General features: G+C 42.7%; 1 protein-coding gene across 2 annotated transcripts; it reads left to right on the top strand.

The window, feature by feature from the left end:
• The first annotated feature begins 1,203 nt into the window (after nt 1-1,203).
• On the top strand, nt 1,204-12,341 carry VMA21 (VMA21 vacuolar H+-ATPase homolog (S. cerevisiae)). 2 transcript variants are annotated; one of them, XM_018558487.1, is made up of 3 exons: nt 1,204-1,314; nt 9,755-9,864; nt 12,139-12,341. In XM_018558487.1, the coding sequence occupies exons 1-3, from the start codon at nt 1,208-1,210 to the stop codon at nt 12,279-12,281; spliced, it is 360 nt and encodes a 119-aa protein (XP_018413989.1). In that variant the 5' UTR covers nt 1,204-1,207; the 3' UTR covers nt 12,282-12,341. The 2 variants fall into 2 exon arrangements, with proteins under 2 accessions (XP_018413989.1, XP_018413988.1); XM_018558486.1 differs by having other exon boundaries at nt 1,204-1,317.
• Nucleotides 12,342-13,447: the final 1,106 nt, after the last annotated feature.

Below are 13,447 nucleotides of genomic sequence, written 5' to 3'. Positions count from 1 at the left end.
AAATAAAAAGGTGATTAGAAAGTAAAAAATAAGAAAATAATTATAAAAAATAAACAAAAAAATTGTAAAAAAGTAAAGAAGATAAATAAACATCTAAAAAAATGAATTGATTAAAAAATAAATTAAAATAAAACAATAAGAAATAATTAAATAAAAAAATTAAAAGTGAGAAAAAAGTTTTAAAAACTAAAGAAACAGTAAAAAAAATTGAAACTAACCCCGCAGCCCTGCCATCTGGTTGCCATTCTCCTTTGATGGAAAGGGGGAGGGGGGGTTGGCGCGGCGCAGGGGTGGGCGTATCACGGAACCTGGCCTTGGGTCGGCAGGGAGAGTAAATCGGGCCCTACCTGCAACAGATTTATGTACCTGTCAGCAACAGGTAAATACATTTATCAGTGAGGATTATGATGAGCGGTGCGGACTATGTGAGCGGTGAGTATTATGATGAGCGGTGCGGACTTTGTGAGCCGTGAGGATTATGATGAGCGGTGCGGATTATGATGAGCGGTGCGTATTATGATGAGCGGTGCGGACTATGATGAGCGGTGCGGACTATGATGAGCGGTGCTGATTATGTTGAGCGGTGCAGACTATGTTGAGCGGTGCGGATTATGATGAGCGGTGCGCATTATGATGAGCGGTGCGGACTATGATAAGCGGTGCTGACTATGATGAGCGGTGCGAATTATGATGAGTGGTGCGGACTATGATTAGCGGATTATGAGCGGTATGGAATTTATATGACCAGAAAATGACAAAACTTTATAAAAATAGGATTATTTTTAATCCTATTTTTTATCCTCGGGAGAATAGAAGAGGATATAGAGCAGATCGCGGCCAGCATAAGAAAGACTGTGGAGGGATAGACGATTTACAAGTGATATACATCGTGCAGAGCTCTCAGCGATCACATCGCACAAGTACAGCCGACTGTCGTCTCTATCTGACATCAAACCGGAGCTTCGAGAGAGGCGGCAGAGAGACGGGGCTATGGACATTCAGATGCTGCTGAAGGGAGGAGGAGCGGTTATGGAAATAGCCGAGTGACAAAGGGAACTAACATTGATGGGGGAACAGAATTCGACACAACACCCCACACGCTGCAACCCAACTTTACAATCCATTACACACAACTCCTAGAATCAGCAGCAGCACTCCGCACAAGCCCCGCCCAGCACACGCCCCTCGATCACATGACAAAGATCACATGACGTCGTGTAGCCAGGAAGTGAAGTTGTCAGTAGGCCTGGGCAGTATGGAGAGATTGGACAAAGCAGCTCTGAATGCAGCCAGCTTGCCTCCGCCGGACTTTAGGCAGTAAGTGGAGCTATTACCATGTGGTTTATTATATGGCGAGGCGGGGGTGGGTAAGATCGTGTCTATGGTGCACGGGGAATGTCTCTTCTGTACGGGGCACACGTCCCTCCACAGCCCCTTAGTCTACATCATGTGTCTTTTCATACACTTAGTGCACAATAGGTGTGATCAGCTGTCATTACTGCACGATGTCAGTGTGAGCCCAGCATACATAGTGCTGACCTTCCTTATCATCACACTTCTCCCATCCATGGAGCAGGATCCAGCATGTCTTCTGACAACAGCATAGAGTATGGTTGTCTCACTTCTGCTTCACAAGCTGGAGTCAGCCGAAAGGACCTAGTGTCCGAACAATTGTGACTAATTTTTGGTCCTTTTTTGGGGGGCCTACTAAAAGGAATGACAGAATGGAATGCCCATAGACTTTGACAGGGGAAGAGAATGCCCATAGACTATAATGAAGCCAAACGGAATGCCCATAGATTATAATGGGAAGCATAGTATCAGATATTTTGTAGGCAAATCTGAAAAAGATATCAACTTATCCTTTACCACAGATCTTCCCCGTGTATAGTAACATCTTTTACAATTGAAATAACTTTGGATTTTTCCTGTTTTCTATGGAATGACAAGGGTGAATGACACCAAGAATGCCCATAGAGTATAATGGGAAGAAAGATGGGCCTTGTAGTCGAGAACCATATGACACATCAAATAAATCTTTTGCAAGCATACTCTCCAAGCACAGTAGCATTGATCTAAATTAAGATTAGGTGGGATTATCATTATTTTCTATGGAATGACAAGTGTGCATGACACCAAGAATGCCCATAGACTATAATGAAGCCAAACGGAATGCCCATAGAGTATAATGGGAAGCAAAGTATCAGATAATTTGTAGGCAAATCTGAAAAAGATATCAATGTATCCTTGACCACAGATCTTCCCCGTGTACAGTAACATCTTTTACAATTGAAATAACTTTGAATTTTTCCTGTTTTCTATGGAATGACAAGGGTGAATGACACCAAGAATGCCCATAGAGTATAATGGGAAGAAAGATTGGCCTTGGAGTCGAGAACCATATGACACATCAAATAAATCTTTAGCAGGCATACTCTCCAAGCACAGTAGCATTTATATAATTTGAGATTAGGTGGGATTATCATTTCTGAGCTAGCAGTGACAGCTAGCTCCGCCCAATAGTTTCCTATTGTCCGGCGGCTCTGCTGCTGTCAAAAAACACCCCAATAAAACAAAAATCTCCCAGGCGCTCTGGGAGCCTACCGCTCCCGGCCGCCCAGGAGAGAAACACTGCCGTGTCTTTCTTTTTCTTTATTCTGACACAATTAGTCTTATAGACCCCATAGTGTCATTCACTCTAGAAAATAATGATAATCCCACCCAATCTCAATTTAGATCAATGCTGTGTGCTTGGAGAGTATGCCTGCTAAAGATTTATTTGATGTATCATATGGTTCTCGTCTCCAAGGCCCATCTTTCTTCCCATTATACTCTATGGGCATTCCATTGTGCTATTCACCTGTCATTCCATAGAAAACAGGAAAAATCCAAAATTATTTCAATTGTAAAAGATGTTACTATAGACGGGGAATATCTGTGGTAAAGGATAAATTGATATCTTTTTCAGATTTGCCTACAAATTATCTGATACTTTGCTTCCCATTATAGTCTATGGGCATTCTTGGTGTCATTCACACTTGTCATTCCATAGAAAATAATGATAATCCCACCTAATCTCAATTTAGATCAATGCTACTGTGCTTGGAGAGTATGCCTGCTAAAGATTTATTTGATGTGTCATATGGTTCTCGACTCCAAGGCCCATCTTTCTTCTCATTATACTCTATGGGCATTCTTGGTGTCATTCACCCTTGTCATTCCATAGGAATTAGGAAAAATCCAAAGTTATTTCAATTGTAAAATATGTTACTGTACACGGGGAAGATCTGTGGTAAAGGATACATTGATATCTTTTTCAGATTTGCCTACAAATTATCTGATACTTTGCTTCCCATTATAGTCTATGGGCATTCCGTTTGGCTTCATTATAGTCTATGGGCATTCTCTTCCCCTGTCAAAGTCTATGGGCATTCCATTCTGTCATTCCTTTTAGTAGGCCCCTTTTTTTGGCACACACGGGGACTGCAAGACTGGAGTGACAGTCCCTAGAGAAAGTGGGGATTACTTGAGTGCCATGTGTTCTCCTAGACAGGTACATCTGGCCCTGTGTGGCAGAGCTGAGCCACTTAGAGAGGACCTGTCACCAGACCATTTCAACAACAATCATCATCCCACAAGATTATATGTATATTTAATGTGTTCATATTATTTACATGTAAAAGTCTCCATTGTGTACAAACACAAAAGCCCCAAGGGCTGCTGCTGGGTGCCACCATCTTGTATGTGATGTAGCATCCCCACAGGCTCAGAGCTGTTACTCCAGTGACCCTTTATAGTACTACCCTTCACTCCTCTCCCCACTGCTATAAAACAGGTTTTTGTATAGGAAGGTGAGGGGCAGGGGAGCTAGGCCAGCACAGACAGTAATTGGAGACTGACAGAAGAGGAGAGGGTTGTGCCAGGGAGTTGGTGCTCCCTGCAGTAGTCAAATCCCCCCATCCCCTGTTTCAAAAGGTTTTTTTTTTTTTTTAAGTTTTTGCATACATCTACTGCTTGCTAGCCATAGATATATGGAAAAACTTGTCAACCCTTTACAACCCTTTAAGTTCTCTGGGCACAGCGCAGTGTGATGCAGTTATAACATGCCGTACTTTTTTTTTTTTTTTTTTGCAGTGCACACCACTCGGATGTGGTGGTGTGAACTGAGCCGATTTAAAACAAGGTAAATCGCCTTGGCAGTACTTTGGGTCGATGTTTGGACCTTTTTAGATTCACTGTAAGATAGCAATATGAACATTTTGCAGTAGTGAAAACATTTTTTTTCACCATCCACATCAACCAGATGCTTTTTCGGTTTTTATTCCCCAGAATAATAATATTGATGAGGGCAGAAAATGTTTGTAGCTCCAGCTTGTTTTATTAATTGGCCTCTCTGTAATGCAGCGTTGTTGTCTTCACTCATTTGGGTCTTTGTAGCTACTTGTATGCAGCAGATTGGTAAATATGTTCCTTCAATCTGATATGGAGCCCTCTGAAATCACAAAAGCAGAATCTACTTAAAACTAACCGGAATGTCGTTTAGACAGTTCTTGTCCAGCTCTATGTTTATACAATAAACACATCATTAAATCTCTTGCTTCATAATATTGTGGTGTAAACAGCTTGGAGAATCTTGCAGGAACTAGTATGTGTTGTGTATGAGCTGGTTATTTCCCACTTTTCATGGAAAGATTTGTTTAAAAAAAAAAAAAAAGTCCTAGTTTAGACCGTTTCAGATTAACATTACCATGCACTGTAGTGCACTGTTATCAAAAAATGGCGCATGCTTTTTTCCTTTTGGGACATTTTTAGAAATCGATTATTGAGTTCGGTTAATCATGGTAAAAAAAAATGGCTCCAGTGATGGACTACTAGATTGTATTGAGATTGTAGTCCATTATGGGAGCAAGCTTGAAAAGGTGGAAATAAAAATAAAAAAAAAGTGTGGATGGAAACTGTAAAATTATACAGCAATCAATGCAGAATGGCACCGGCTATAGAGGACTACAAATCTCAGCAATGGTACATTATACAGCACAATGCAGAATACCACTAGTTATATAGAAATACAACAAATGCCAGCAATAGCACATTATACATACAGTGTATAATGTATTGCTGGGATTTGTAGTCCTCTATAGCTGATGGTACATTGCTCTGTATAGTTTACAGTATAGCACATCGTACCATCAGCTATAGAGGACTACAAATCTAGAGCTGCAACAGTTAATCGATTTAGTCGATTAAAATGGACGATTGAAAACGCTGGCAACGTTTTCGATCGTCGATTCGTCGGCTATCGATTGATTTGCCTGTTCGGGGCTGTTCCGGGCTCCACATGCGGCCTGAGCCACACGTCACCCGCTGCTCCCGCTGCGGCCGCCGTGCCCACGGCACAGGCCGCGTAAGCCACGCCCACCGCACAGGACGCTGAAGCCGCGCACGCCGCTGCTCTACTCCTCGACGCGATCTCCCTCACTCGTCGCTGGCCCGCCGACAATCGAGGGCCCACCTTCTGAAGCCAGTGGTGGACGGAGCTGCAGTGTGGAACAGGTGTGCGGGGATATAGTGGTGGAATAGGTGTCAGTGTGGAACAGCTGTGTGGAGAGGCAGTGGTGGAATAGGTGTATGGGGGTGCAGTGTGGACCAGGTGTATGGGGGTGCAGTGTGGACCAGGTGTCAGTGTGGAACAGCTGTGTGGAGAGGCAGTGGTGGAATAGGTGTATGGGGGTGCAGTGTGGACCAGGTGTATGGGGGTGCAGTGTGGACCAGGTGTCAGTGTGGAACAGCTGTGTGGAGAGGCAGTGGTGGAATAGGTGTATGGGGGTGCAGTGTGGACCAGGTGTATGGGGGTGCAGTGTGGACCAGGTGTCAGTGTGGAACAGCTGTGTGGAGAGGCAGTGGTGGAATAGGTGTATGGGGGTGCAGTGTGGACCAGGTGTATGGGGGTGCAGTGTTGGAATAGGGGTGCAGGGATGCAGTGGTGGAACAGGGGTGCAGGGATGCAGTGATGGAACGGGGGTGCGGTGGTGGAAAAGGGGTATGGATTAGCAGTCTTCCAGCAACTTGTTTCTGAGATCGGGCCTGTCTGTCGGCGGCTGCCATCCCCTCACGCCTGCTCCTCCTTACTTCTTCTCCCCGCGTCCCCGAGGTGCGGCATGTGGATGCGGGCGGGTGGGTCTGGCAGTGGAGAGGAGGTGCGGCATGTGGAGCGTGGATGCGGGCGTGTCTGGCAGCAGCGAGCGTGAGGCGGAGAGGAGGTGCGGCGCACGGCGTGTGTGGAGCTGTGAACAGGGCCAACTAATTGAAAGCTGATTAATCGATGATTGAAAACATTGACAATTTATCAATCATCGGTTATAATCGACCTAGTCGATTAATTGTTGCAGCCCTAGACATTTTTATGTGTCACCAGCACATTCACACCTTTGCAGTGCAGAAATAGGCATGTTACGTTCATTAGCATGACTGGGCTTTTTATATGCGTTGACTGCCCATTGGTTTGATTGGGCTAGCTTAATGCAGCACATGTTAATGCACAAATAAAGTGCATTAACATACATGCAGTAACACAACACCCCAGGATGCCAAGATCTGAATAGGACCTAAAACACAGGCTTGAGAATTGATTGACATTTTTGAAGTTGGAAGTATTGAAACTTCTGGCTGAACTTTTTTAGCTATATGGTTCTAATTGCAGAAGGATAGTTCAGCAATTGTGGCTTGAATATTTTCTTAGCACAGTCTTTTAACAAGTATTTATTTACACAAATCATGCGCAGAGTATTGCTGAATTGTAGATGTAAATGCATTGGCAAATTAAAGGGAAATTATGGGGTGAATGAAAAACAAAAGACCTCCTGCTTTCCAGCTCCCTCATCAACTCCTCCCATGCTCACCTCCAGGACTCCTACAGAGTCTCTCCCATCCTCTGGAACTCTTTACCCCAACCTGTCCAACTATCTCCCACTCTAACTGCCTTTAGGCGATCCCTTAAGACTCATCTCTTCAGGGAAGCCTATCTCATCTCTAACTAACCACTGAAATATCACTTTCTCAAACAATTCATCCCCACACAGCTTCCTCCCCATGTATCACTTCTCCCTCCCTTTTTAGATTGTAAGCCCTCAGGGGCAGGACCCTCCTTACCGTCTTGTCTTGAATTGTATTGAGATTGCAATGTCTTATATTGTAAAGCGCTGAGCAAACTGTTGGCGCTATATAAATCCTGTATAATAATAATTATATAGTTTGTGAATAAGTACTTGGCAGCATATTTTCTCACTACATACTACCGTGTTTCCCCGAAAATAAGAGACTGTGTTTTATATTTTTTTTTGCCCCAAAAAAACACACTAGGTCATATTTTCAGGGGGATGTCTTATGTACAACAATCCAAAGTTATCTGGTATCACTCCGCCTGTCGCAGTACTGGCGCTATAGAGCAAGTATCGGCTAATGCGGCTCTGCTCCCTCCGCAGCCTTGCTTTCTACAGCGCCAGCTTCCTTTGCCATCAGGGACAGTGGTACCAGCGGTGCAGCAGTGGGGACATCAGACATTGGACAGCGCGGTACACATTACAGTAAAGTACAGTACCATCACATTAAGCAGTGCCTTCAGGGGGACAGCAGTTGGTGAAGTATGGTATTGGAGTGCTCCCTGTCACTGCGCTGGCCTGAGGGAGTCACCCCCTTAATACAGTATTTCCCTGCAGGCTGATACCATCTCTCCTGCTCTTCAAGTTCCCCCTCACATGCTACCACCAAACTAGATCTTATGTTACAGGAATCTTGAAAAATAGTGCTAGGTCTTACTTTCAGGGTAGGTCTTATTTTCGGGGAAACAGTGTACATACTTTTGTTCTGCTTCCTGCTTTGCATTGCTGTCCAGTGGTTGTGCGTTACTGTTCCTTCTCACGGCTTGTTCACACCATAAACAGTGTGTTCCAGAGCGGTCAGCTGCTGGAATGCACTGTAAAGCATTCCGTTGTTCAGGGGTGGGAGTGGCAGTGCATTGAAGTCAATAGTTACACACCCCCATCTGCACCAGAACGTGTGGCAAAACAATGCCTGCAGTTCCAGTACCATCTGAAAAATAGTGCTAGCAGCTGACCGCTCTGGAACGCACGGTTTATGGTGTGAACTAGAGCTGCAACACCTAATCGATTTATAATCGATGATGAGAAACGTTAGCAACGAGTCTCATCATCGATTAGTTGATGCTGCTCTCCTCCCCGCTGGTGTTGGCTGCAGCGGTCTGTGTCCCTTTTAATCCCTGCTGCTCTCCCTGCCTGTATCGGCAGAGGCAGCGGGGGCACAGACTACTGTAGCCGGCATCAGCGTGAAAGAGAGACTGGAACACCCCACCCCATGTACCCCCGCAGCTGCCCCTGGTACTTCAGCTGCTACCCAGGTCCTTTTTCTGCCCCGGCCCGTTCCTCTGCTCACCTGACCGCTCTGCCTGTAACCGAGCGCCCCTCCGCTACCCCGTCCCCATGCCTCCACTGCAGCTAGAAGCTGGGAGCTATACCCATCCTGCTATTCGATATTTTCAAATGCAATAGCCAATAACAGGCTAGCTATTGTGCCCGCCCACTGTCTGCTGTCAATCAGCAGAAGAGGACCTGATGGAGAACTGTCTCCTTCAGGTCCCTCCTCTGTTGATTGACAGTGGGCAGGTGCCAGCCTACTATTGGTTATTGCAATTTGAAATAGCCAATAGCAGGTTGGCTATTGTTCCCAGCAATAAAGTAAAACAAATAAAGTTTAATAAACTAAAATGTAAAAAGTGAAATAAATAATTAAAAATGCAAACAAAAAAAATAAAGTTTTTAATAAACTAAAATCAAAAAATAGAAATCATTTTTTTGGTGTTATTTTAAATATTATGGTATGTTATTTTAAATAAAAGTTTGGCTATTTTATTATATCGGCTTAGAGTTTTACAATTCATATTATTTTAAATTAAAATTAAACTAAAATGTCTAATATAATACATCTCTTTAAAAAAAAAAATATATACATTTATCATTTTCAGTTTTGGCCTGACAAATTTTGCTCCAGGTGTGTTGCAGTGCCATTAATTTAAATGGATCCCAAATGCACCTCCCGTTCAGTGTGATCGCCTGCACTGGAATGCGCGGTAATGCCCTGCATTCCAGTCCAGTACGATTTCACAAAATGTGCATTCCGTTATTCTGAATTAAACTTTGTCTGTAACGCTGCATTTGTGTATTTTATTTTAAATAAATGGCTTCTTTTTTTTTTTTTATCCGATTTAATCGAAGTTAATAATCGGCTAACTAATCGATTATGAAAATAATAGCTGCAGCTCTAGTGTGAACAAGCCCTTAAAGTGCAAGTCCGAATAGTCAGATGACTCCTTGAAAACAATGCACTGCATGTGTGACTAAAAACTTATCTCAACCATTTATGAGCAGTCAGGGGAATCACACTGACTAATCTACCACTATCCTCATTATCGATTAATCGAGTAGTTGGTTGCAGCCCTAACTCAGAGGCAACATTAGTCAGTGCTGCATCTCACTTCAACAAGTAACATCCTTTGGTGAGTGCTTGCTGATGTTTAAAAGGTGGTCACTGAAACACAAAGTCTTGAAGTCATCTGATCAGCCAGATAACTGGAATTTTAAAAAGGTGGTTAGGAACAGCACCCTTAGTATTTCTTTTATTTCCGGTTTGCTTTAATAATCGTGATAGTATTAATTCGTTGTTCTTGTTCTTTCCGTTACAGAAATGAAGGCTCCTTACTTTCTACCTTGAAGACATTACTCTTTTTTACCATCTTAATGATCATGCTTCCTATCGGCCTTTACTTCTCCTCCAAGGTTTATGTATTCGAAGGTCAGTATGTTCATTAAAATCAGTCTATAATCAGATCCCCTCAGGATGTTCTTTCATGTCAATGAAACAGTGCTGGATACTTTATTAATTTATGAACAGACATCAAAGAAACTAGAGATTTGTCAGTCACAGTAATCTCATGTTGTAACACTAATTTCATGTGGACTGGGGCTGTCATCCTACATCTGTAACCTTACCGAAGAAGATGCGAGTGTTGTGGTTCCCATAGCCAAATGGTGGATTGTCAGTTGTTGTTTATATTTTTTATTACTATCTCGGGTATATTTTATCAGACAATATTGATGTCACATACAATAGAAAAATATTAACATAGCATTTTACACTTAAAGAATGTTGTGGCAGTAAATGCCACAGATCTAAGTAGGGAAAACCATAGTCCGGAAGACATTGTATGAATAACTTTAACGGTTCTTAATCACAAATTATCAATCTTCGGACCCATTCACACCGGATCCTTTGTGTTACAATATGTTGGGCACCAAAAAATGAATGGGGCTAGTTCACGCGACTCCATTACGTTGCCCTGAAAAGTAGAACATGCACTACTTTTTTTTTTTCAGCACAATGTAGCAGACCCGTGTGAACTAGCCCCATTCACACCCATTCATTTTTCGGTGCCCATCCGTTGAAAAATGTAACGCAATGCAATTGATCAGAAGGTACATTTGCAGGTCAATGGACCCTCCGTTGACTTGCGATTTGCTTCCGTTTTTGGTGTGAGTGCACCTTTTAGGGTTGGTAGACAGGACACAAGGACATAGACAAGAACATGAAATAAAAAGGTAAACCTGTTACTGAAAATAACTACTGAACAGAGCTTGTGTTGTAGCTAAATCACATATACCTTATTTATGTACAGGGAGCATGGGACATGAAGAGTTTTCTTCTCATCGTCACACTTTTCACTGGTCTTTAGGTCAAGGCCTTCACAGTAATAGGTTTCTCAAACTGAGGTGGTTCCTCCATTATTGCAGTGATTGCTTTGAATGCACAGTTATACATTTAAATAGTAAAGGAGAACTATGGGGCAAGTTTTTTCTTTTTTCCTCCATAGTTCTCTTTTGGGTCACGGGAGGACCTATACTAACCTCCTCCGCTGACCCAAAACTCAGCATATAGCGGGCTATTGCGCCGCTATATACTGAGACCGCCACAGCCAGGATAAATCCTGACAATACTGTTGAGATCCACCCAGCTGGCTAATTGACAGCGGGCTCTGCCTCTCTAGAAGCAGAGCCAGCTATGCCCACCCCCTCCCCCATCCGTCCCTCCAGTCAGTGCTGGAGGATCAAAGAGGGGAGGGGAAATCCCTGTTGGGACCGGTGACTGACACCGTTCTCTGCATGGAGATGATCGGGAAGTGAGCGGATCGGCGATATGTTTTCGCTCACTTTCCGATCAATAGAGGCGACGTGTGACAGTTTCATTGTCACACGTCGGCTCTAACTATGAGGAGGAGTGTAATTCACTCACCCTATAGTTCTCCTTTTTAAGTGGCTTTCTGTGCTTTTCCAACACAAGCCATTTAATATTAAACCTGTCATGAAAGAAATGCTGTCATTGCTGGCCTTCTTTGAAAATGTAAGTTGCCGACTGTTATGCTTACCCACTATCTGCAGTGCTTTTTCACTTACTGACCTGGAACAAGTATGCAGATTAGGAAAGTCAGTGAAGAGTCCTTATCTGCATATATTTCAGGAACTAAGGCTGGGTTCACACCTAGGCGTATCGAATATGCGCGTTTCGTGCCGCATGTTTTTAGCGTGATTTCGAGGGCTACCTGGCTGTATCCCAATGGATACGCGTGGCAAATACCCCCCAAAGAAGCTCCTGTACTTCTTTGGGCGTAGGGCGTTTTGCAGCGCGTTCCTACGCGCTGTAAAACGCCCAGGTGGGAACCATGCCCATAGGCAATCATTGGTTTTTCACATGTTGAGCGTTTTACAGAGCGTAGGAACGCGCTGTAAAACGCTGAGGTGTGAACCAGGCCCTAAAGTATTCAGTGTGATGTCCAGGCAACTTTAATTTTCAGAAGAGGTCCGGAAAGGCAGCCTGTGATTTGTTTCCTTACAGACTTTCATTAAAGGAATACAGTTCAAAGAAAAATGGCTATTTCTTTTATATTTGATTCATGCAACCCCACAAACGAACCAAGACTTGGATATTAGGCGAAGGGCGGTTAATTAATGTAATGACATCCAGATGCAAATTCTACTATTGTGCTAATGCTTATCTTCCTACTTTGTTTTATAGGTGCATATGGTATGTCAAACAGGGACAGTTATTTCTATGCCGCAATAGTGGCCGTCATTGCTGTGCACGCAGTTTTGGCCTTGTTTGTATATGTGGCATGGAATGAAGGCTCCAAACAGTGGCGTGAAGGAAAACAAGACTGAGTGCTGCTGGTGCAGCTTAGTAAATTGACTTTGGACGTACTGAGAAACAAGGTATATCCTGAGTAAATTTGACACAAATTTTTTTTGGTTTTCAAGCGCTGGAACATTTTGGCAAAAAGAATGGAGAACTCTGATTCCTTGGAAACCTGTTTTTTAGATGTTCATGTCGCATTTCAGATACTTTTCTTTCTTTTTTTGTAAACTGTGTTTTCCCAACTACAGCAATCTGTATGTTCCCAGGCCATTTAAATCTGAAGATTTGAATTTCATTTTTCTTCTACGCCTTAGTGATTGTCTCTTTTGTTTACATTCTTTTGCCCCTTAGGATTTTATTCAGGTATCAAACTTTAACAATTTAAGGTTTCCTCAGGCCACTACAATTGTATCTGTTATTTCCAGGTCACCTGCTGCATGTAGTGTGGTTGCAAACAAATGAGTTGTTCTGTTTTGAATGGGATGCATTTCAGCTCTCTTACAGGGTATCAGAATTTGCCCGACACTATATGTCTGTGGTGGTAACCCATTATAAAGATGTCTGCTTTTACCAATGCTTTAATCAACCTTCTGATTATTCAGCTTTTAGAGGGTTGATCACCCCCTTTAAATCAGGTGATTGCTAGTAACTACTATTATTTATCTGTAGATGACTAAGTACTGCCAGAAATGAAAATTTTTCATTTTATGTAGCCTATATTTGCCAGTGTTTAAAAATATTTTTTAACCTATGTTTTAAAAAAATAGGCGTCTGTAACTAAATCACAGTGTTTAGAATGACCGATAACTGACTGTTGTAGATAGAGTTGTGGTACTCCAATATACCAACTCATGTGATACCTTGCTTTACTCACAGCTGTGTTAGTTTAATGTGCATTTCCCATATGTGGCTCTGTTATTTGGTGACGCATTGCTCAAATGAATTTAGAATTGTGTTGTAAACTTTGAATATTCTTGATATTAGCCGTTCATATTTATTTTGCCACACATCTTATTATAGACTGTTTAAAATGTAGGCTACATAACATTGCTTTTTTTAAAGCTGGTCTTTTCATTTAAAGTGTACATCCAGTCTTATTATGTCAGGACAAAGAGCAGCAATCTACAGCAACCGATTAGATTTCACCAGCCTTCTGCCTTGAACTGTAAACACAATGAAAAAAGGTTTGCTT

Source organism: Nanorana parkeri, unplaced genomic scaffold (assembly GCF_000935625.1).
Source record: "Nanorana parkeri isolate BGI_ZX_2015 unplaced genomic scaffold, ASM93562v1 scaffold342, whole genome shotgun sequence".
In the NCBI taxonomy this organism is placed as follows: Eukaryota; Metazoa; Chordata; class Amphibia; order Anura; family Dicroglossidae; genus Nanorana; species Nanorana parkeri.
Note: the sequence above shows the minus strand (reverse complement) of the source record. Positions and strands in the feature narration are given on the sequence as shown.